Genomic DNA, 24627 nt, shown 5'->3' on the forward strand with positions numbered 1-24627 from the left:
CCCCCCCCACCATACTGCCAAGTCCTGTTGTCCTTTACTGCAGAAGAGACCACACTGAATTCACTGTGGATACACTATACCCCATGAAGGTCTTGTTTCCTCTGGCTATTTTACAAAGCCCTAATGTTTTGAGGCAGGGGAAAATCTTACAGCCTAATACAGAGCATGGCAAGGCCATTAAGAACTGGCTATATCTGCATTTGCCTCTCTTTTCACTGTGTAAAACAAATAAGTGATTGAGTACAATGAAACAGATGAAATCAGATTCAAAATGTGTTTCTGTGCATCAATAGCACTCACTAATTCCGACTAGAAGGATTGGTTAAAGTTTTTAGTTTGCTATTAAATGTGAGAAGAGAACTCTTTCTGCAAAAAAAAAAAAGTTTCAGTTCTGAGCAGCTTCCTCCCTCAGGTCTAATTCCTTGATCACTACCACAACTACAAGGGATCAAATACCTCCTCTCAACTTTTTTTCCAACTTTCCGTGCAATTATGTATTTCCAAAGTCTGAGCCCCTCTTTAGTGGCCTAATGAAGCAAGCCTTGTATTATAGAAAGACAAGCATCTCATTGAAGTCCTTTCTCTCCACGGCTTACCAGTACAGCAACTACTAGGACATACTATGTGTCTAGCCCCTCATCTTTCCTACTTTCTGTCATGTCATCAACAGAGTCTTTTCACAAGCAAGGTTTTCTATACACATGTCCCCATTAGGCAAGGCCCTGTGACCACAGGTCAGAGTCCGCCCAGAGACAATAAAGATGTTTAGGGGCCTGGGTCTGAGATCACAGTTCGTATAGAGAATGGGACCCCCGAGACTGAAATGCTGAATAGAAAGTCAAAGTTGGCAGAGAGGCTGGAAACTGTATTCTGCCTCCAGGCAGGGTGATGCTATGCTAACTTGCGGTTATTGTGGCCATGTTCTGAATTTCCAAACTGGCTCTACTGCGAGAAGGGCAGAGAGAAGCAGGGGAGAGGGGAGGTTTTCTGATGATGCTGATGTCCTTTGGCGCATTAAACCCCTATGGCTTTAAAACAAAAATGCCATGCCTTGATATCAGTAATGCAAGAACCTGAACTATGTCCCCTGTTCAAAATTTCAGATATTGACACATATTGATTAGTTTTATACAGGATCCAACAGTCTTTTGTTCTCCTGTAGTGGAGTGTGCTCGCCAGTTACTAACAGAGGATTAGGCCCTTTAACCCCGATTGTGGGTTCCTGGTACTGGCTGCTTTGGCCTGTCATGTTTCCATCAGCACAGAGTGAACACCAACCAGGGTGAACCCAGTCTTGCTCCATGCCACACATTAGCACGGGGGTTTAGTGGTCAGCTATTGGCAACGGAGTCCCTAAAAAGAATATAGTGAAGGAATGAATATATGTCCTGCATTATGTTTTCTCTGTCTCTGGGCAACTTTGATGGATCTATGTAACTTGATTATCACTAGAAAAAAACACCAGAACCTGAAAATTATTCTTCTTTGAATAACTGTTGTACTACTTTGCATGTCTCAAGTGAAAGTCAGAGTTCTCATGTTCACATTTAATTTAATTAACCCCATCTCAATACAGTTTTTGCTTAATGTAAACCAAAACATAATTTAAAGTTTATTTAGCCCCCTCAAATAGCACAGCATGACAAACAGGAAGGAAAATAAGTTGAAGCCCCTACATTTGGAACCACAATGCTTTTGTCTGGCTATAAAACCTTAAATAACTTTTTTGTTACCCTTTGGAGCTGTGAAAATATGGCCACATTAGGCTTCCATTTTTGGGTGAGCAGCTCCTTTAAGATTTTGCAAGCATGTATCAATAAACATACCATAATCTGAGGACATCTGTTGTGGGCATGTTTAAAGCTGTTTATGCTTCACAGGAGTACTATTGTCATATGGTCAAAACGATGCCAGAACTTTCCATATTCTAGAGAAGCATGAGGCTGCAAACATTGCCTCTGAGATTTGAAACAGAGGCCACCACAGCCCCTCTGTGCAGCATCTACCCACTCAGAGAGCAACCAACCGAGGTCACCCCACTCCTCTATCATCAGCCTTGTTTAATGTCTTTGTGAACCTATACATAGGTCCACAAAGGACCATTTGTTTTGGCCTAAAGTTGCACTAAATATCGTTGTGGCATAAACCCAGTGAGTTTAGTATTCTTTGGATTTCTTTATTATACATTTTTGCATCAACCATCTTTTTTCCCATGTGGTCATCTCGCAATGTTTGAGCCCCATTACTTTGTGACCTGCTGTTCTCTGTTGGCTGAAATGATGTACTATGTGATGCTGTCATGCATGGCATATGTGACAGCAAAAAACAGATTGGTTCTATTTTGTCAATGTAAAGTTATTAGAAATTTGATCATTTGCCATTGTAGTCAATCCAACACTGGCAAAGAAAGCTAAAATGTGGTTGATGAGCTTCACTTGTTCACAAGAGAACATTCTCACAATGAGCCCAGAATGTCTTATAGATAATAATGAATAAGACTAACAAAGCAGCTGTGACCAGAAGGATAATGTAAAGTCTTCAATATTTAAATAATTTGTAAAATAAACTCCAGGTATTAAAAAGAGTACATAAGTATAGGATTTGTATGTGAGTGTGTAACCTTTATGAACAAAACTGTCATCATTATTTGCACCTCTAACACTGCTTTCCCTTTCATCCAGATGTGGACATCATTCAAAAGTTGGGGCTCAAGGGAGAGAAACCGTCACGCTCGGTGCCAGCAGGGGTCATTCCATTCAGATCGGGGATCATCCTCAACCAGCGGGCGCACATTGAAACTCCACTGCGCTCAGTCTTCCCAGCGGCCATCTGGTCAAACCTGGCACTGGTCTTGAGTGTTCGCTCACACCGTGTCAACAGTGCTTTCCTCTTCACCCTGCTCTCAGGCCGCAAGAAGCTCCTTCTCGGTCTGCAGCTTGCACCGGGCAATTTGGTCCTCCACACGGGACCAAACACCTCGGTGGCCCTCCCCTATGAGCCCCATGATGGTCAGTGGCACCAGCTGGCGGTGGGAATTAATGGACAGAGAGTGACTCTATATGCCTCCTGCGGAGAGCAGAGTGTTCATGCAGACTTTGGGTGGGAGAGTGAGGAGGGACTGGCTCCAGAGCTCCAGGGCTCCTTCCTGCTGGGGCGGACAAGCCAGCAGCAAGCCTCAGCACACTTTGAAGGAGCCATCTGCCAGTTTGACCTGGTCCCTTCTGCACAGGCAGCTCACAACTACTGCAGGTACATTAAGAAACAGTGCAGGGAAGCTGACACATACAGGCCTAACCTTTCTCCCTTGTTGCCTATCCTACAACGACAAACAAACATCACAGCTACCGTTGCTACCCCTAAACGTGGTGGCCCGGAAACGCCCAGGAAGACCACGGGGCTGAGCCTTGCCAGGAGTGTTGCTGCTGCTGCCTCGGCTGTTAGATATGTGGCCCCCACCCAAACAATAAAGCCCAGCCCTGGGACAATTTCTACACCTCTTCTGGGAACTGTGATGCCAGTCACAGTCCAGCTTGGTATTGTCTCCCCGCCTCCAAAGGCCAGGACTGAAAGTGTCACAGCACCACTCGGGACAAGAGCAGCCCCGACAAAACCACCAAACCCAAGACCCAACACCTCTAAAACTTCAAATCAGAAACCCTTCAAACAAACTCCCCCAAAGCCCACTCCTCATAACAACTCCAAAAAGACGATTGCAGGAACATACAACAAGAAAAAACCTACATTTCCAGCCACTACTAGCACCAAACCCTCTAAGACCAAGCCTAACTCTGCCTCATTAGAACAAGGTGCAGTCCCAAAGAAACCACAACCCACCACGGTCAAGAAAATTTCTCCCAAACCTAAAGTTACGCCATCCAAAGCCACTCCGTCCAAACCCAAAACAAATTCTGTCAAAGTTGTCCCTTCTAAACCATTGATAAATAAAGTTAACCCCACAAAATCAACATACTCCAAAACTACAACAACAGCTAAAACCTCCAAGCCAGTCAAACCGAACAAACAGGTCATCAAACCAACAAAGCAAACCAAAACCACCAAGGCTACAGTCACCCCGCAACCAACCAGACCTCCATACAACCCAGTAACACCACCTGCTACTGATGGCTTCCAGAGCTGGGAGGTGCCACCTACTCAGTTCTCCCTGCTGGCTGGACCTATAGGACAGAAAGGAGACGCAGGCCCATCGGTAAGCATGTCTGGTCTATTGGGTTGGTTAGTGAGTTTGTTTGTGTGTTGTGACACAAAAAAGCATATTAAGTAGATTTACAACAGATGCATTCATGTGCTTGAGCATTCTTTTTCAATCAAGGGCTAGCTAACACTACATGCGTTACGGATTTAATGTGCCTGGTGGAGCATGTTTAGAGCCTAAAAACAAGTTTAAAACCTGCCCTGTTTAAGCCTGTTGGGTGCTAACTCTAGCAAGAGGATAACTCAGTTTAGACAGCACCGATTGTTTTAATTTTTCTTGCTACTGACAGCACTCCAAATTTACAAACAACAAAGCTATGTGTTGAAATTGACTGGAATTCTCCTTTAAGTAAAGTGGTGAAGAGTGAAATACATTCCATTAGGATTGGCCCGGTCTGTGCTGGCTGGTCTTTGTCACCAGTGAAAGACCAGGTTTGAGTTTAGTGCTGTGGGCTGAAAAGACCACAATGATATGTAGGTTAATGTAACCTTTGTCCTTTCCTTATTTTTTTCCTCCCTCCTTTTCTCCTTCCTCTCTGCACTGAACCCTGAAGGCTGGGTGTGACGTGTCAGGTCTGACGCCTTGCCGTCTCTGCACCAGATTCCTCTGTCATATAGTGCTAGTGGAGGTCTCAGGCCCTCCTTTTAAAGTTAGGTCAAGGGTCAAACAGTCAGTAAACACCATAATTTTTAAGCTTCCCAATGCAGTGCAAAAGTAGGCCAGGCACATAGTATATCACAAGGAGCGGGAACACTGAGGCTGCAATGGTCTATTTTCACCTTTTGTCACACACACAGCATGACCATTTGAGATTCAGTTTAGTTTCATAGTTGATTTTATTTGTGAGGAAAAATATACACATGTATACTTACATCTGTGATTGGCCAAAGAGCAGAAAAAGGGATTTGTTGACTACTCAATTGGAGATATGGAGTTCAGAATGTCGATAGACAAATCAACTTTGTTTGGAAGCTGCATTGCGTTATAAGCTCTACATGATTGTCTAGACTGTTCTTCACCTCATCTTCAAATGTGGCCTGAGTAATCCCACCTCAATGTCTCTTCAGCACGTTCTGGGTGTGTCTTGTGATTGAGTCATTTTAGTGTAAAGTGTGAGCAGGGTCTATGTGTTTGATACGTGTGTCTTTCTTATTCTTTGTAGTGGTCTGTAATTTGCAGCTGTAGATTGTAGAGTGCGGTGTGTCAAGGGTTGGCTAATTTACATCTATGTTGATGTCTACACCAGACGTGACTGTTATTATGTTGAACCAAATAACTGGCATTTAGAAGGCCCTACCTGCAATCTCAAAATGAAGTGCTGTAATCTACCAGAGAAAAGAGATTGTAGAAGATTAAAGGAAGTTATAAGGTAATTTTCTAAAGGACTGTCTGACACATTTATTGCTGATACTATACTGAGGTGGCCAAACAAACATTTGTCTTGTTATGCCAATTATATGATAAAATACCCCAATCTGAGACCACAAAACTAAACACCCAACCTTCGAAATCACAGAAAATGAATCAGGGATTAAACAGGTGCTTCCTTTTAAAGTCTGTGTGTAGGCCTATCTGTATGCCCAGATGAATCCAGTCATGCTTCCTTTTTTAATATAGTTTGGATTCCATGAACACACATGCCATGTACATATTCTGTCTCTTTCTCCTTCTCACAGCACAGTCTTGTACAGACATACAGTCTTTTTTTATACACCCACATTTTGACAAATATGAAATTCAAAGACAATTAAAATCTTGAATTGATTGATGTTTCAGCTAAAAGCTTCATCATTCATGTCTTGCAGTCTCGCTGTCTAAAACATTACAGTATTCTACTAAACGACAATAGATAAAATGGTTTGGACTCTTGCATCCACCATGCAGATTTTGCCAGGAGAACCATCCCGTGCAGGCATAGATATGGCACTTTGAAATCACAACAATTATGGGGGGTTTGCTATGTTTGCACTGTGTATTCCAGTAGTTTTTAGGGGTGGGGGAAGAATCTATACAGGATAGTATTGCAATATTTTTCATTCTGTATCGATACACAGACGCCAAGTATCAATCTATCATTATTTATATGTTGGTCAAGCTTTCTGCTTGACAATCCCATTTGGCAGCAATAAAATTGAAGTGAGATGAACAAATCGAGAAATGTATCTTTTTAGATAAAACAACAAGTATAACTTAAAATTTGTGATAAATAGGTAATAAATTGCAATATAACCCCAGAATATTGCAATAGGTTTAAAAATTGCAATAATATTGTATTGTGATATAAGTATTGTAATGCTATCGTATTGTGACGCTTCTGGGGATTCCCCCCCCCCCCCCTAGTAGTTTTTAATTAAAATTGTGAGATACAAGTCAAATAAGTAAAACAAACGTGTTCACAGATCATAGAACAACTAAGTATGAAATTCAGATTCAGTTGTCAGGTGGCACAAATCATGTTTGAGCAACCTCACAGACACAGTCAGGAAGTCTTGAACTCATAACTGAAAACAGACTTTTCCATCAGGCTGTGTTTGAAATGTGGTGATTGGATAATGCTTACTAATGTGGGGATTTCGTGAGACTGCTACCTCCCTGGCTAGAGAGCCGTCTACATACACATTCTCTCTCTCAAAAAAAAAAGAAATATGTTGAAAATGGACCGGGCAGAGAGGAAATGACAGTTGGAACAAACAAACAAGTTTAAGGAAGAGGGGCCGGAGCACGGTGTGGAAGTGTCAAGATGGGCAGGAGCGTGTGTTGAGGTTGACAGGTCCTTAGGCCACCACAGAGCACGTTACCTGTAACAATGGGGGTGGTCTCACCCATGGAGGTCGTCCTGGAAGAGATGTTGGGGGGCAATATTCTGTATGGCTGTGCTCACAATAACCTTTAGATTCAGGTTGGCGTGCTTTTGAAGTTGAAATTGTTTTTGAAGTTGTGCTTTGTCTCTTAAAGTTCACAGCCTTGTGAAAAATGACCTGAGGAAACTTAAGAAAGGGTAAAACATTCACACTATAATAACTGGGCTTTATAGTAGATGCTGCTGCTTTTTTACTACATCCTCATATCTATGTTATTATCTCAGGCATTGGATTTAACAACATAGTAAAAAAAACGTCATTCATTGACAGTGAAGAAAACATTTTAAAAATGCCATATAGAGGCTTTAACACACATTTTTATCAGGATCCGGAGCCCTACAGGTAGCTATTGTTAGCCACAGCAACCCACAGTGGCTCTGTTTTTCCTCACTTCTCCTTTTCCTTTTTTTGATTGAAAGAAAATGAATGAGCACAAGGCTGATAAGGCCACACAGCGGCATTGAGTGACATAGGAAATTACGTGTTATTTCTAGTGGTTTCTTCAGTTTCCTGCCACACAGGCTAAGAAGTTCTTGATGGATAAGGCTAACTTGAGATGGAATTACTTCAGAAGGAAAATGTGTCATTTCTTTACCTTGCAGCCCCTGTGCACATGTCTGTGGAAACACAAAAAATAGTCATAATGACCTGATTGTTTCGATAGAGTATGATAAAAGGGGAATGCTTGGGTTTTAAATAAGATTGTCTACATGCTGTCACTCAGTACACTTTCTCTTTCTTCAGGGACTGCCAGGACCTCCAGGGAAGCCAGGCCTGCCGGGCAAAAGGGGTCCTCGGGTAAGTCTCCTTGGTTGCTTGCAAACACCTCCAGCCACATTAAACGCACTTCCATTTGGAACCTGTAGAAATGGTTTTATCTGGTGTTTGACTCCAAGACTTTTGTTTTTATGCTACCATGTTTAAGCGTGTCTTTGTTTAGGTAAACTGTGGTTGTTTCTCTGCGTGAGTGTGTTTGTTTGTTTGTGTTTTTTGCGACTGATGCTGACGTACATAACACAGTAGTAGTAAATACTACTGTGTTATGTAGTGACTCAGAAAGACGGACATACAGAGAGGACTGTATCTGTGTGTTCTAGCCTAGAAGGCAACGTCCTGGACCATTTTCTAAAGTTACAATAATAACCTGCCAAGCCAGGCTCCCACGTCACTTTATATCCCTCCCATCACTCAGCTGACACACACATACACACACACACACACACATACTCACATACAGACTACATTTTTCTATGCAGACAGATTGACCATATTCAGCACGGGGCTGCGAGTGCTGACCTCCCACCCCTAAGCATAAACAGGAAAACTCCTATAAAGACGGCCTTTCAAAAGGCTGGCTGTGCCACAGGATGCCTAATAAAATCACTCTAAACAGACAGAGAACACATGGCTCCACTGGACTTTCTTCTCCTCACTGAGCTGTTGCAGCAGGCTGCACTAACACTTCATAGGAATCCCATTCTAGACTAATGAAAGGCCTTTTTAGTTTAAATAGATACAGTCTGATTCGTGGATCTTCTTTGAGGAACTCTATTTTACTTCCTCTGTTACTCTCTTCAGACTGATTATTGGTAGAGTTGCAATAGAAATTTGCACAGACATTCATTTTCCCCAGAGGATGAATCCTGCCATCTTTGATATGGTAACTTTGGTCGCGTTGACTTTATGAGCAAAACCTGCAACTCAGTCAGTCCAGACAATAGAAGTCTAAAGGCATCAAATATACAGTAATGGATGCTTTATGTCATTGGATCCATCTGCTTTAGCCTTTTTATGCCTGTGTGTGTTTTTTTTAATCACTTACTGTTTGTGTCTATAGGCCTATGTGTCAGAGAGACTTATAAGCCAAAGTCTCTGTGATCCCCCACCACTATAGATGTATAAGGAGGTCTTTGTCTGGCTCTAATTAAAGCTATTTAAGCCCCCGCAGCACCTCCCATCCTGTCTCTAGTAGCAGTTCCACAACATCAGGCCCACTTAGGTGGATTTGTTATGATCAAAATCAAACTTACCTGGAACATAACTTTAATTGGCCTTAAAAATCACAAAATGTGATTGTGATATGACTGTCATTAGAACCATCTTTGTATAACTTAGCTCAGCTTTTCTCAAAATATGCTCCATATTTAAAAGTGTCTTATGCAATATGCAATGCTACAAGATTCCTCCAGCTAGGTTGAAGCATGTACAGGTTTGGACATACGGTTTTCCACTTAAACCTGTCCTTGGTAAAGCCCCTCTGCCTGTCTAAAACCTCATTAATCAGCAGTATGTATCACCTCATACTGATTTACATCCTGGCAGCTTAGACGTGGCCTTTGTCAACCGCAGCAAACCAGCTGTTGAACTGCCTGTGGCCTTCAGTGGAAGTGGTTGGATTGCAATGCTCAAACAATGAAAACAAGCCTTGTTCAATAAGAAAGCGCTTGTAAAGGCTTTTGGTTTTGATGCCACTTCAACAGAGGTCTATTTGCAAACACGCCACCAGTGTCTGACTCTGACCTCAAAGTCATTTTGTTTAACGCACACACAAGCATACATCAGCGCTCACACAGTGTATAAAGTGTGTACACGCTACAGCACTAATCCCACGCCCTGTAGCACAGCATATGTGACTGTGTTTATGATCTGCCTGTATAAAGAGTGAGACCGATTAAGGAGCTTTCCTGTAAACAAAAGGATTTATCAAGTTTAATGCTGCTTATTTGCGCGTGCGTGCGTGCGTGCGTGCGTGTGGGTGTATACTTGTAAACTCATTCACAAACACGTTTTCCCTCACGATAAGAGTGTGGTTTATATTTGGGAAATTATATTCACTTGATCATCACTGATATAAATTAACTCCAAATCTAAATTTACACTGCAGGTTGTTAAGGCTGTAGGCTCACAGGTGGCGTTGCATGACTTGAATATAAGCATCATCTCTTTATGTGAAAAACCAAATTCCAGTCAGAGTTTTTTTTGCATGACCTTCCGTAGTCTTGGATTACTGGAAGTCTGCATGATGACACACAGAGCACCATTGAGCCCACCAAGCACCACCCATGAACCTTGACCTCTGATCCAAAACATGTGAGTGTGAGACGCCGTAACTACGGCAACGGCTGTTGGCATAGAAGCATTTGCTAGGGGTTCCTTTATAGTCCGGGTGAGTCCCTTTGAAGGTGTATAATGACGACGGTGGTAGGAGGGTGTGAGAGAAAACGTGCGGTGGATGCATTGCAGGTACACAGGCCGGTATCTATCTAAAGACTGGCTGCATGGCTTCGTCTGGAGCCTGCTGGGTCAAAAGGGTCTTTGTCTGAGTGAAAAAAATCTCACCCATCTTTCCTCATCCTTCCCTTCCAAACCACTCCTCTGTCACTTAACAAATTCCTCCCACCTCGCTCCACTTGTACGTAAAGCTAATTCAGATCCCAGATGGACATTTCATATAGAAATCTGGAAAACTATGACTATAAAGAACTATATGAGTAAAGGTGTTGAGTTCTTCTTAAGGCAATGGCTGTTTTTTTTAGCACCAGGGGACAGATCAGCTTTTTAAGGGTCATTACAATCCCCAGTGTAAATGTGCATATGGATCTCTCCCCTGGAACATTACTGTAATAAACTCCAGGACAGTAGACTGATTTAACCCCACCCACTCTGCCGCCAATTAGATTTTGCCCTGCAGCTCTGTCTGGAAACCTGCACGTTTGATTATCCTGCTTCAGTTTACAATTTTGAGTTAACCAATCAATAACTGGCTTATCTACCTGGCGCCCTATTGACGGGTTTAACACAATGATCAAGAAAGAGACCAAGAGAAGCGTTAGCTTTAGGTTTCCATAGTTATTTTTGAAATTGTCATGGCCATTATAAACTGTTACTATCATTGTTGTAAATCTCTAAAAAAGAAAGGTGTTGGACTTCTTACTATTTCTTTTTTCACATGGTCACTGCATGATGTATTTACCTTTTAAAAAAAAAAAAAAAAAGAAAAAAGGTTTGCTTTTGAAGTTTTGCATTTTTACCATAATTTTAATTCATTGGCCCTATCTGCATCTGTTAAGAAGTTTATATAGCATTGGACTGCAAGTTCTGCTTTTTTCACTCAGCGATGGCATAGCATACTATTACAACTTTAACAAACAGTGAAATTGTTTTCTGAATCCTCAGAGGAAAATCATTAAGTGTGTTTGTGTGTGTATGTTGACTGGGATGTTTAATTAAAAAGACGTCCAGCAGTTTTACTTCTCTTGATCTAATGCTTAGTTTAATTTATCAGACATTGCCCCTTTGGCTATCCTTTAAGGCAGCATCATACACATTGTCTTTTATCTTTTATACGGGGACTGAATATACATTAAACTATCTTTTACGAGCAAGCGTTGAAAGTCTGACTGTGTTTACAGCATTGGCCATTAAAAGGCCTTGTCTAAAATATTCAGTGTGGGAATGTAATCCTTGGAGTGACGTCATGCGTCCAGATTTAAGATCCACAAGTGCAAATACAATATTTCTTGGCTTTAGGTTGCACATATGGTGTTAATATAGAATTTTGTTGATTCAAGCACTTACTGTATATTTATACACCTGAAAACAGACAGCATGCATGTTACCATAACATGAAACCTTTTTTTAAACAGATTTTGACCATTTTGCCTTAACTTAGAATCATAATGAATTGCACAGAGCTACATGTAGAAGCATTATTACCACAGGAACCACAGTAGTGCCCTGCACGGCTGTTCAGAGGTTGGTGGCTTTTCATTTGATAGCCCTCAGCTTGTGTGCGCCCCACCCTGGTCTTCTCTAATTAGACACCTGTTGTGCGAGAGAGGGACACGACATGGCGGCTTTGGCACAGTACCAAATGTTGGTGCCAGTCTGTGCCTACCAGTGTACTGCCCAGTGCTGCGGTAAACCAGAGGGTTCATTTTGAAGCATGTAATTGAAACATGTTTGTTTAAGTTTATTTAAGGAACAACAGCATCCCTTAACACCAGTCTGGACACACTATCTCTCAAGGGAATGCCAGCTGAATAAAAACTCAAAATGAAAGGGTAAAGAGAGTGTGGGAGAAAAAGGGGCGAGATCTTTCAAACTTGAGAATCCTTGGAATGAAAATATTCACATTTGTGAAACATAACAAGTTAAAAACAGATCAGATCTCATCAAAACAGCATTATTAAATCATGTGGATTGTTTGTTTTGTTTGAAGGGTGGAAATCATGATTGTTCTAGAGATTTAGACATCACCTATGAACCTATACACTTAGTAATGTCCTGTTCATTCCTGAGAAGCTGTCTCCTGTCTCGAGGGAATCAGACATGACTGTCATCAAAGCGCCCTTTAAAAGGGAGAGCAGTTATAGCCAAAGGCATTTATGTTGTCATTTCTGCATCCGACCAGTATGTCTGTTTTTGAACTTTGCTCAAAGGGCTTTTTTGTTGAGCTGTACTGTATAACCCATCCCAACCCCCACATTACTTTTTTCCCTGTGTTGAATAATAAAGAGCTGCCTGGATATCGCTAGATGTTCTTTTTTATGCTGCAGACCAGATCACTAATGTAATGGCTTCCGGATTTATTTTGACTCACCTCACCTCACCTTGGCTCTTAAAGCAATTGTGGCTTTTTTCCGCCCTCTCTGACTCGGTTGACCCCTGAGCCACTCAGGGGGTCGGTTAGGGGCCCAAAGGGTGCCGCACCACGTGGAGGGCAGGATCGAGGTCATAGATCCACGGAAAAAGTCACTCAGAGGAAGAGAAGGTTGACAGACAGACAGACAGACAGACAGACGGTGGAGCTGTAGCGACAACCCCTTTGTTATTGTCTAATGGCTGCAGTTTAAACCAAAATAAAAAAAATTTTAAAAAATGGTGTAGTTTCATTCTCTGGCTTCCAAAGGTTTTCTACTAAACCGTCCCATGGGGACAGCTGGACGAGGCGAGAGGGTTCACATTACCAATATAGTGCTACTGTAGATCTTGCTTTGTTTGCTTTGTTTGCTTTAAAATGAACAGACTGACAGACTGTGTTCATTTCAAATGAACGCAGTCTGTCCAACAGAATCTGTCCAACAGCCATTGCGGACAGAAACACACACCAGCGGAGGAATTCAAAATGTTATGATACGAGATGATCTGCGTTACTCATTAAGATGCCTGGCAAATGTGTGATTGTGTGTGTGGATGGGTGGGTTCTGGAGTGTGGAGGCAACAGGGGGCAGGAAAACCACATCCATATGGTGAAGCTACTCCACAGAGCCCTATTTTCCATAAGCTTCTACCCCCAACACCAACCCCAAATACCTCACCACCAGACTCTCACATACACAGCTAAAGTATAGGAAAATAGGTTAAAGTAGCATGAAATCTGAGGTTCTCCAGACAGACTTTGCCCCCCCCCCACCCCCCTTTCTTTGGTCTTCACAGTAGTAAAGCCAAAGTCTGCATCAGCTATATCCAATATGATGATTGATAGAGATCTCGATCATCGTTTGATCATGTTTTTCTCCCATCTGGCTTTTCCACAGGGCGCCCCTGGTCCCCATGGAAACCCTGGCCGAGCTGGTCCACCCGGGCTCAAGGTATCTTACACACTCTTACTCTAACTAATGATCACAAGTCAGCCAGGAGCCACGTTGATTGTTCCATTACATGATTGCTATTAATTTAATAAAACATTCATGATCTTCTCTTGCCTCTAATCCCACAAGAATGTGTTAGATTTTCAGTTTTCTATATTACCTGGAATCCATAAAGGGAACAAGGGTAATGGATCTTTGTGACTAAAGAATCAGGGCTGTATAAGTTCACTGCAGGCAGCCTGGAAGTGTAAGAAACTACAGTAAAAACAACCTGACACTTAATACTGAAGAGCTGTAGCACTTTAACATGTGTGCCGCAGAGGTAAATGTCAGGATTCCCATACACATTTAAAGTTCATTAAGGTTGTTCAGATTCTTGGAGGTCAGCTTGATGTAAACTGTGAGTCTATGGTCTACCTATGCAACTGGAGTGGAGAGAGAAGGGTAGTTGGATACCAGGGAAGTTGAAGTGATTTATCAGAGCTTCAGGGAAAGACATTACGAGTGGAAAAGTGAGAACTCTAAATAAACAAATAAATCTGTCTAATTTTAACGTGTAAAACAGCAGATGACTCTGCCCAGTACAAATTCTCTGCATCCCTCATTTGATTGTCTGGACTGATGTATGCTTTAGCAAACACCCTTGACCTCTGGTACTGTTTGCTCAGATTGAGGAGAACTACCGCTTTTTAAAGTGTATTATGAAAATGGCTTGCAGAAATGACAACTGTGCAGCTGCCCTCCCCAGAGCCCTGACCTCCCCAGGTCACCCAAACAGACTGTGTTTGGCCTTGTCTCGCTGACGTAATTTATAATATTCTTTGTTGCATTCTCTTCACATTTTGCAATCTTCTTCCCATCAATATGTATCTGGTTCTCACCCTTATCTTGCGCTACATGCTTATCTTTTATTTACTTACAGGAATAGTTATATATACATAGTTCTTTTTTTTTTCCTAAATGAGAAGATGGATTCCATCTCAAGGGGTATCTATAGTCTCATCCAGGTCACAGCAAGGATGCAAATAAGCATATTTCCGCAAAATAAAACTGGAGGCAAACGGTAGAGTAACTGTAGCTTAGCAAAATACTGTAAACAGCATAAACAGCTAGCCTGGCTCCTTCCAAAAGTAACACAATTCATTTACCAGCGCCTTTAAACCTCACGCATTAACACATTATAGCTTGTTTGTTACATCCGTACCAACAAAACATGTCTGGCATTTTATAATTGCCAGACTGTTGCTGAGCTGGGAGCAGTCAGCCTGGAGGAAGTCACCACACCTGGCCAACAAAGTGATTTGTGAGCTTTATAGGCGTTCAGTAAGTGGCCTTTGTATTAGATTGTGTAAGTATTTCAAGAGGTCGAACAATTCTTTTAAGATGCATATCAAAGAAAAGAAAATAACGATGGAAAGGGTAGATAGTAAAAATGTTAGTCAAACAAATACGTTAGATCCATGAGCACTCAATGAACACTAATGAAGTAATAATGGAAAAAAGTGGAGTGTGTGCAGAGTAGAATTCCTCTACCTGGCAGTAGTGTTGAGGGAATGAGTCTGAAGCGTTTGATGTCTGGGGGTGCACTGCGATCTTTGGTCTTTCATCGCTGAAATGAAACAAAGTTGTAAATAACAGGAGTCCATGCACTCAGCACTCAGTCTAATTTCCGATCCATAGCTTTGATGTGCTGAAGCCCCATTATTACTTGCTGACAATGAAGCTTGCTGTGTGTGACTGGAGGGGCACTGAACCCACGTAATGCACTGCGCCTAAGAAAAGCATCTGTAATGTGAATAACTAAATCCGGTTGTTTTTCATCATTTATAACTTCCTATTATCTAATATGGGATTTCTAGAGCCACGTTTTTGTAAGCTTAACCCTTTGTCCAAAGGAAATGTGTTGACCATGAATCTATCTATTAATGTGATTGTTAGTCAGATACTTCAGAAACTAAGGTATATTTGGGTTTTTCATCCACACAAAGTCCTCCTTTGTGTTTTTCTTTTCATCAGGGGAGAAAAGGAGACCCTGGTATCTCACCTGGGCCAGCACCAAAAGGAGACAAGGTATTATGCCTGAACTTTTCTTATAAACAACATTAATTTGTAACAATGTCCTGCTTGGCAAGCTCCTAGCACATTTGTGATTGCTATGTGTGCAACCACTCATTGCTGCAAAGGTGCATTTTGACATTGTCACTTTTTGTTCTAGGGAGACTCAGGGATTCTCGGCCTGGTTGGACTGACTGGCCAGGAAGGTCGGAAGGTAAGACCGAACAATACACCTAATTACTCTTGCACCGAATTCCTTCCAATGCTTGCTATAGGAGCTCCCATTTACCACCTGATGTTGTGAGTAAAATGGTTATGTCTGCAAAGTTTGAGGCCCTTGTTAAGTTTGCCTTGTTCATTGTCACCATTTCATCACCCATTTGTTTTGGTAGTCTTTATGTGTGTGTTTGTGTTTGTGTGTCTGTGTGTGTGTGTAAACCCACTCATCTTTGTAAAGATCTCTCCTTGTTTCCTCCTCCTTAATTCTCTCTTTCTCTTTGTGCTGTGCTCACCATTTTTCCATGTGTGTTGGCTGGATTCAGCACAGAGGATTTTGTTATGCTGGCAGGAAGGATGTCATGCGGGATGGGGAGGGCGGGGGGGGGGGAGATACAGTAAAGGGATACAAGGGGATCATACTCAAACACAAAATCCCCAGTGTCTTAGCTGTTACTTAAGTCACAACTTGAGTGATTCATGAGTGTAGGGAAGAAAAAGTGTGACAGCGCTTCTGCTAGAAAGGAGTGGAACAGGAGTGAGTCCAACGGGAAAGTTTGAGTTGTGTATTTCTCTATGTTCACAATTGTGTGCATGCATTCCTGCTTGCTTGTCAGTGTTTGTGCATGTAAAACAGAGGTCAATAAGATACAATGAAGCAGCGATTCCCAACAAGGGATAACTATGCTCCAAGTGGTTCTTCTGCACTTACCAGGGGGTTAGTCTATATCCTTTATGTTACACTTCCGGGATTGCTCCAATGTCGCAGGAAATTCCAAAGGATGCATGTATTTTCTGTTTCTTTCAGTTTTCTTTGTGTTCAAATTTTAAATCGGTGGATTAATAAGGGCTATTTTTGACTGCTCCTCAGATCTCTGCATAGTAATTGAGGCGGCTGGCTATGTTATTTGTCCAATGTGAGTTTAGTGAAAATTACGATTTTGCACCGGCTCTGTGCAGAGTTTAGCGCCAAATGCTATGTGAAGTAGCCAGACCTTCCTTCAGCGCACTTTGGAGGACGGTCTCGCAAAGAGTAGTAAGTAGCTCTGTTAATTGAAAAGACAGACATAAACACCAACTAGTTAGCTTGTAAGTAGTAAGTAAACAGACACGTTTTACCAGTAGACTAAGCTAATGGTTGGAATAGTTAGCTAAAGTTAACAAACAATTACAATAGTTAGCTTAAAGTAATAGATAAACAATTCAAATAGTTAACTCCAGCAAGAGATACGTAGTTGGAATAGCTTGTGTTAAACCGGCCTAAACTATTTATTAAAACACACCTCACACACACACACACACACACACACACACATACACACAACACACACACACACACACACACACACACACACACACACACATGACTGTGAACATGACAAATGGGTTCTTGAGTTCATCAGACGGGGCTGTGGGCTTAGTCTGCAATACAAGACACAATCACCGCAACTGTCTTGATGCTTAGTCAGTCTTCTGTGCTCCTCAGGTCTAAAGTAAAATAATCGGTTTCACTTATTCTTAAACAATCAGATGTAAACACACATCTGATGGTGAGAGGAGAAGATCATAGACTGCTTTGAGTCACATGAAATAGAGTAGAATTGAGCCCACATTTCAAACAAATGTGACTAATTATTTGAGTTATTAAATACAGCAGGTAGATTGTATGCATTTCAGAGGTGCAGAAGTGTAAAGTGCCTGTATTCACTGACTTCCCAGAGCAACAGTGGTCTGTGACTTAGTGTTGGACTCTTCTTGGATTGCTGCATCAAGTTTAACATATGGTTTTAGTTAGGAGTCGGCTTTCTCTGTTTGTCTCTGTGTCCAGTTGTATGTCTCTGTCTTTCTCTTTCTCACACACACTCATTCAGAATGGAAAATGAAAAGCTGGTGGAAAACATTCACAGATTTTTTTTCAAGCTAAATGAGTCTTAGCAGTGATTTGACGGCCTGTCAGAAAGTTAGACAGTGGTATGTGAATCATAGCTGCAGATGAGAGTGTAAAACATACAGCTGAGACAAGCAAAAAATTATTGTCTGACATAAGTAAGATTACCTGACATGGACAGAAACTGAGAGTGCATAGCCGACTATGTTTACAGTTAGATGTGCAGTGCAAATGCTCAGTAACTTGTCTTTTATGAAGCTCAAGTGTACATAATAGCTGCCACTTCGGAGTATATTAGAAAGGCACATCATCACTCTGGGAAGTTGTTGCCATGGCATCTTCATCAAAACACACACTGACATCATCCCAGCGTGCCACAGGTATTGGTCGATGGTCCACAGACATGAGGACTGTAAAGGAAACTTGTTAAATTAGTTGCAAGGAGTCAGCTTCTTTTCCGAACTCAAACAGGGAGTGGCTAATTAACCCGTTTGTGCAAAACAATGTACATTAACTTCTCACAAGTCTCAGCTGTTGATGTTAATGAATCTTGATCCTACATGCCTACACATTGCACCACTATGACAGAGATGTGAGTCAATGTCCAAATTGTGCTGTGGTAGCGCAGAGTGTCTAGAAACAGGATTTGTTTTGTTCTGTTCGTTTTAGGTCCGCTCAGGTGGAAAGTCCCAGGCGTGTCCTGTGCTGGTGCAGGTCTCTCCACTGAGGCCTGCTGCAAGGTTAACACACTGTTGAAAAGCAATGATTACTTTTTTTGCAATTACATTGCAGTGGCATTGTTGGACCCCCCAGGAACACCCTTGTGCTGTTTGTTCCTCTTCATACATGTCAAGCTGTTTGTCTTGGTTGCTTGACTCGGTGCCCTGAAGCTGTGGTTTCGGAAAACGGGACAACAGCAGCTTTTTCTCTGTTCGGCTCCAGATTTTCCCTTCCACCTTGTATGTCTCTCGCTCTCACACACACACACACACACACGCACACACACACACACACACACACACACACACAAGCTCTTTATCAGCCTTAGGTTGACTCTTCATCCGGGAATTCTGGAATTTGACTGCTGGTTTTCCATGGAAAACTTTAATGGAGAAAGCAGTAGTGCTTTGAACGTGAGATAGCAGAGTGTGATTTTACACCGCCAGACAAGCCAAGCATGTTCCGCTCTGTACAACATTTGTTCTACCAAGCACACTCTGAATGGCTTTTCAGTATGGTAGGCAGGGTCAGGGAGAGGGAACACACACACAGGGCCAAACCTCAACTACAAGGCCACATTACAAGGCCACATTACAAGCCACACGTCTTACCTTACTGCCTCCATCTTTTTTTCCTCTACGTCTGTTCCCACAGCTTGTTGATCTGTGTCTTCTCACTGTTTGTCTACAATTTCTACATCTGTCTTTCACACTATGACTGCTTTCCCCCAATTAAAGCCAAGACATACTGTAGAGTAGCATTGTGACTTAGTTTTACAGAATTTTAAGTACATTCTTACAGTTTGCTTTTACTTTGCTTAGTACATATTATGTATATATGTTTTGCTGGATGTTGTTTAAAGGAATAGTTTGACATTTTGGATAATATGCTTATCACCAAGAGTAAGATGAGAAGATCAAATTACTCTTGTTTTAAGAATGAACTAGTCAGGCTGCAGTTAGGTATAGCTTAGCATAAAGACGTTACGGCACCCAGCTGTTTGCAAAGAAAAAGCAGGTAAAGCCCAGTTTACATTTTTACATTTCTGTTTGTGTACAGATTAAATATATGTGCGTTAGGAGTGCTGGTAGGTACATTTTTAAATCTTGGACAGAGCAATGCACGCTGTCAATCTGAAAAATATACATTAGGTCAGAGTTGCAGGCAGTTATTAAGACTACTTAATAACTTAACTAACATAATAGCATTGTCCTAAATAGTTAGTTAGAGGATCAATGTGCAGCTACAAAAGTCAGTCAACTAATCCCTAAACGCTAATGTTGACTAAGTTTCTATTCTGGTAATGTATCTTGAGACACATTATGTTTGGGATTTGTTTATAAAAAAAAGTGCCTACATGTGCACATGTGCTTTCCACATGTGCTATATATATACTTGTATGAGGATTGTAGGGTCAATGTTGGGTGACACTGTGCTTAGACCGCTTTGTATTTTCATTGCATTTTATGACAAAGGGAAACATTTGTGTATATATGTACTATGATTTAATCCTCACGATTGCTTTTGCTGACTAGATCAGATGTTATACATATCTTTTTTTTTTTAAACTACACTACCGGTCAAAAGTTTGGGGTCACTTACAAATTTCCATTTCACTCCATTATAGACAGGATACCAGCTGATCTGGGTGGGTAGCTGATCTTTAATGCAATATCTACATTTCCCATTATCAGCAACCATTCATCCAATGTTCCAAAGGCACATTTTGTTTACTAATCTGATATTATTTTAAAACACTAACTAAGAAAACATTAAACAACCCTTTTGCAATTATGTAAGCACCTAATGTAATCTGGAAATCTGTTTCTTTTTTAAATAAGGCAACTGATCTCAGCTGGGATTCTGTAATGGAGTCCAATGGAAATTTGTGAGTGACCCCAAACTTTTGACCGGTAGTGTAAGTCCAAACCATAGTTGTCCTAACAAGAACATCCTACAAATACAAAGTAGAATGATCTTCTGTAATTTTCCTTCAGGGGCTATACAGACCTTTGTTTTCCTCATTTATTGAAGACAGTTTATTGTACGGCATTAATCTGTCTGAAGCTCCCCGAGACCTGTTCCAAACCAAACTTTCTCCATTTATCTTCTGCCCACTGTTCAAACTAACAAATCCACATGCTCATCATCATTGTAATTATGGGAGAATTCAAATCCACCATCATCTTCTTTGCATTTTTCACAAGAACAACAAATCCTTTCTCCATCTTCCACCATGCTAGTAGTTTAATAGTGAAACTGCATGCAAGAACAACGTGCTGCCAAAATTGCGGTTCCGACGGGGATGAGATGAGGGATGTTTTTCCGCTGGAAAGATTTCAACCAAATTGTTGGGTTGATGCAGTTGTTTGTTACGTCTGTGCCCGCCAGACATCGGCATGCAGAATTTATGTTCTGCTGTACATGTATGCAGCTAGACGGTTGCCCTGAGAAATAATCAGCAGAGGGAATTTGAAGGGAAAGAGAGAGAGAGGCGGAAAGATGAAAGCAGCAGTGAATGAGATGAGGGGTATATTTCCGCTACCAGGGCGCTGTCCAGTGGAGGCAGACAGTAGACACATATAGTAACTTCAGTTGTAAGCACAGACACGAGGCTTGGGATCATTTGAACACCCACAAAGTTAAGTGTGTACAGAGTAGCTGATGACGAGGCAGAAGAATGACATGTCAATATGTCTTTTATTTAAGTTTTCTTAAAATGCGCTTAATGTTCCCTGGGGCACTCCTTGGCTTAGTGGGATAGGGAGTGTTACAGGGTGCTACTGGGGAGCTGTTGTAAATGAAAAACATTATGGTGGGTTTATCTGATTGAACACACATGCTCATTAAGCAAGTGGCACTGTAAACATAAGCGAACCGGTGGGAATGGCCCACCTCATAAGCAAGCAAATAATAAGTGAGATAAGGATCTGAGATGGTCTGGCTGGGGTTGGGAGGCTATAGTTAATGTCCTGTGTGTGTGTGTGTGTGTGTGTGTGTGTGTGTGTGTGTGTGTGTGTGTGTGTGTGTGGCTCATGGACCTCACAGCACAGCCTGGGAACATAGGCCACTACACATGTTTGTACTATAAGTAAGCCATGTAATAAGATGATGGTGTACATGTTTCTTTGTGTGTATGTTTCTTCCTTTCCTGTTCTATGTGTGCACACATGCAGGGTTTAATTGGGATTTGTTATGTGGGTTCAGGGTTACTAGCTATCAAAGATTAGAGGCAAGGCCTGCAAACTATCTTGCGTTTGAGTTGTAGTATTATTTTGTAAAAGCAAAAGAATTTTGAGCAGAATTTTAGAGTAACTATTTTTCTCCCCACCTTGCCATCCACAAATCACTCTCTGCCATTTCAGCTGTCTGGCTGACTGCATGGATGTATTCAGAGAACGACTGACTGACAAATGAGGTCGCTTCTTCTTCTTTTTTCTGATTAATGGCATGTGGCAACCAGCGTTAAGATGCATTATCACCACCTAGACTAAGGTCGCTGATCTTCTCGGTAGCTTTTAAGGAAACCATTGACATAAAAAAAGGACAACATGTGAATTTTCTAATGTTTGCACATTCTTGCATCACCTTATATGGGCTATGTTGCTCTTATAAAAAAAAAGTGTTTTAATTATGGTTTGAATTATTAAGACAACGAACAGTGTAAAAATATATTTGGGGAAGATGTGGTAACTTAAGAACCCCCTGATGACATAGAATAGCCTTTTTTTAGGTCACTACAGCTCCTGAAAAGTAGAGAAGTAGATGGAAAACAACAGAGATCAACCAAAAGGAGAAAATAAGTCTAGTGGCAACAGTTGGACATTCAGATTCAGACACATGATGGCAAGTCAGACAAACACAAATTCATCAACATGTTATTATATCTGTGTATGGAAATCTTTGAAACATCTGTTCACTCTACAACACTGCTTTCCAGGTCTTTCACAAAGTTATGGAAAACACACACCTTTCTGCTTGTGGTACAGAAGTGGTCTGTTGGCATCTGGTGAAATCTCTGTTTAATGTGTATTACTCATGTATTTTCATCCCAGCTCCAGGAGGTAAAGACTCCTGTCTGATGGTCAACAGATGATGTGAGTTGACAGTAAGGCAGAAAAGTTCTCTAACAGAAAGCTTGGATTTGTGTTAGAAACAGAGAAAATTGTATTTTAGTTTAAGGATTAGGTCTGTGATGAAGACATATCAAAATCAAATATGTATTTTATTGGAACTGTAATATTGGCAAAAAATGTATTGTTGACAAAGTTGCTGTTTAAGTACTACAGTAAAGTGAATTATAATGCTGACAGTGGCAGTTTAAAGTGCTGTTATGACGTTGTTAGCCTGTGAGAGTGATCATGTAACATAACGAGAACAGGGATGCTGTGTCCTCTTCCCCTGCTGCAGTCAGATGTCAGGGCTAAAGGATGGTTTACAGGAACTCAGGGAGGCTTGGCTTGGTGCTCTGGAGCTGTGGTTTAGGGAAACGGGACAACAGGAGTCTTTCCTTTCTTTGCTCTTTAGTTTTTATTTGGTTTTTTCCCCTCTCTTTCCTTTTATTTCTCTTTTGCTCCCGCACTCTATCAAACTGTGGTCTGGAAAGGCATGTCTTCCCAACTTTGATTTAGTTTTTCTCCACTCTTTGTTGGGGGCCTTTCATTGCTGGAGTCAGCAGAACTGTATTCAGTGTTGTAGTCTGCTCTGCAGGCGGAGGGAGGAACCTGCTATCTGACTCAAACAGGAAGGCATTTATATCCTCAACATGCCATGATCCTGGCTGGCCTTACAAGCACAATTTCTCTATGAACACGGCCAATGGAAAGTCTGATCCCTTGACAGAAGGGCAGATTGATTCCTTGCATATGGCACTGGACTTGTCTGACTGCCTTGTTATCGTTGACCTGCACAAAACTATGCTTGTCGTTTGTAGGTTTTTTCTTGTCTGTGTACTGTTTCAGAATCACTATGCTTTTTTTCACCTGTCCATTATTATATGCTTCAACTAACTTCCCATGCCTCTTTGTCTCTTTAGGGACAGAAAGGTTACCCTGGTCCACCTGGACTCCCTGGTGAGCCTGTAAGTATCTTTCTTCATTCCAATACCTTTTTTGCTGGCTATAATATGGAGCTGAGCAATATATCGATATTGTATCGATATCAAGACATGAGACTAGATGTCATCTTAGAATTTGGATATCGTAATAGTGTGCAATAGTGTTGTCTTTTCCTGGTTTTAAAGACTACATTACAGTTACGTAATTTCCTGAACATACCAGACTGTTGTAGCTGTTATATTATTTGCCTTCACCCACTTAGACATTATATCCACATTGCTGATGATTATTTATCAAAAATCTTATTGTGTGAATATTTTGTGAAAGCACCAATAGTCAGCACTACAATATCAGTGAGGTATCGATATCAAGGTCAGAAATATTTTGATATTTGATTTTCTCCATATTACCCAGCCCTGCTTTAATACTATGTAAATGCTGTTCTCCCATGCCACTGCTATTCTTTACACATCCATTAATCCCACACTTGAAAAAAAAACTTGGCAATTTATGCCAAGATTGTGCAATGTTTTTGTCCTTGTTGTCCTTTCTTATAGATACAACATCCCTGATACACACCCCATAACCTGCACTTTGTGCATTTGCGCCAATGAGTGTATGGAGTCTGCCATCAAGGCCCTTATCAATGAATAATTCCTCGTATTTTCACGTCTCTCCCCTCATTCTTTAAAAGCTCAGTCGTCATCCACTCTATCTGTGTGTGTTTGTGTGCGCTCACTAAGCATGCCTGAGGTAAAGCCAGATTAGATTAGCCTGTTATGAAGTACTGGTGAGGACAGACATCTGGCCAACGTGCTGTGCTGCAGCGGTGCTCTCCAGGATATCAGAATGCGAGGCCAAAGAGAGAGAAAATAGAGAGAAGAGAAACAGGAACAAGCCAACTAGGTCAACAGTGACACACTCACGGCTATAACACTGCAGCTTTTGAGAAAGTTTTCTTTTATGTGACTTTCTGTCTTTGGACAACGTTTGGCCTCTCCTAAGGCATGTTATCTTGATGCTC

At 41.4% G+C, this 24627-nt stretch overlaps 1 protein-coding gene across 1 annotated transcript in view; it reads left to right on the forward strand.

Moving 5' to 3' along the window:
• col27a1a (collagen, type XXVII, alpha 1a) overlaps positions 1 to 24627 on the forward strand; it is a 68243-nt gene that overhangs the window by 6820 nt on the left and 36796 nt on the right. Inside the window, exons 3-8 of the mRNA XM_034897199.1 lie at positions 2682 to 4207; positions 7819 to 7872; positions 13614 to 13667; positions 15684 to 15737; positions 15883 to 15936; positions 23582 to 23626. Coding sequence (XP_034753090.1) covers positions 2682 to 4207; positions 7819 to 7872; positions 13614 to 13667; positions 15684 to 15737; positions 15883 to 15936; positions 23582 to 23626 — 1787 coding nt within the window. The remainder of the gene's footprint in view (positions 1 to 2681; positions 4208 to 7818; positions 7873 to 13613; positions 13668 to 15683; positions 15738 to 15882; positions 15937 to 23581; positions 23627 to 24627) is intronic.

Source organism: Etheostoma cragini, chromosome 16 (assembly GCF_013103735.1).
Source record: "Etheostoma cragini isolate CJK2018 chromosome 16, CSU_Ecrag_1.0, whole genome shotgun sequence".
In the NCBI taxonomy this organism is placed as follows: Eukaryota; Metazoa; Chordata; class Actinopteri; order Perciformes; family Percidae; genus Etheostoma; species Etheostoma cragini.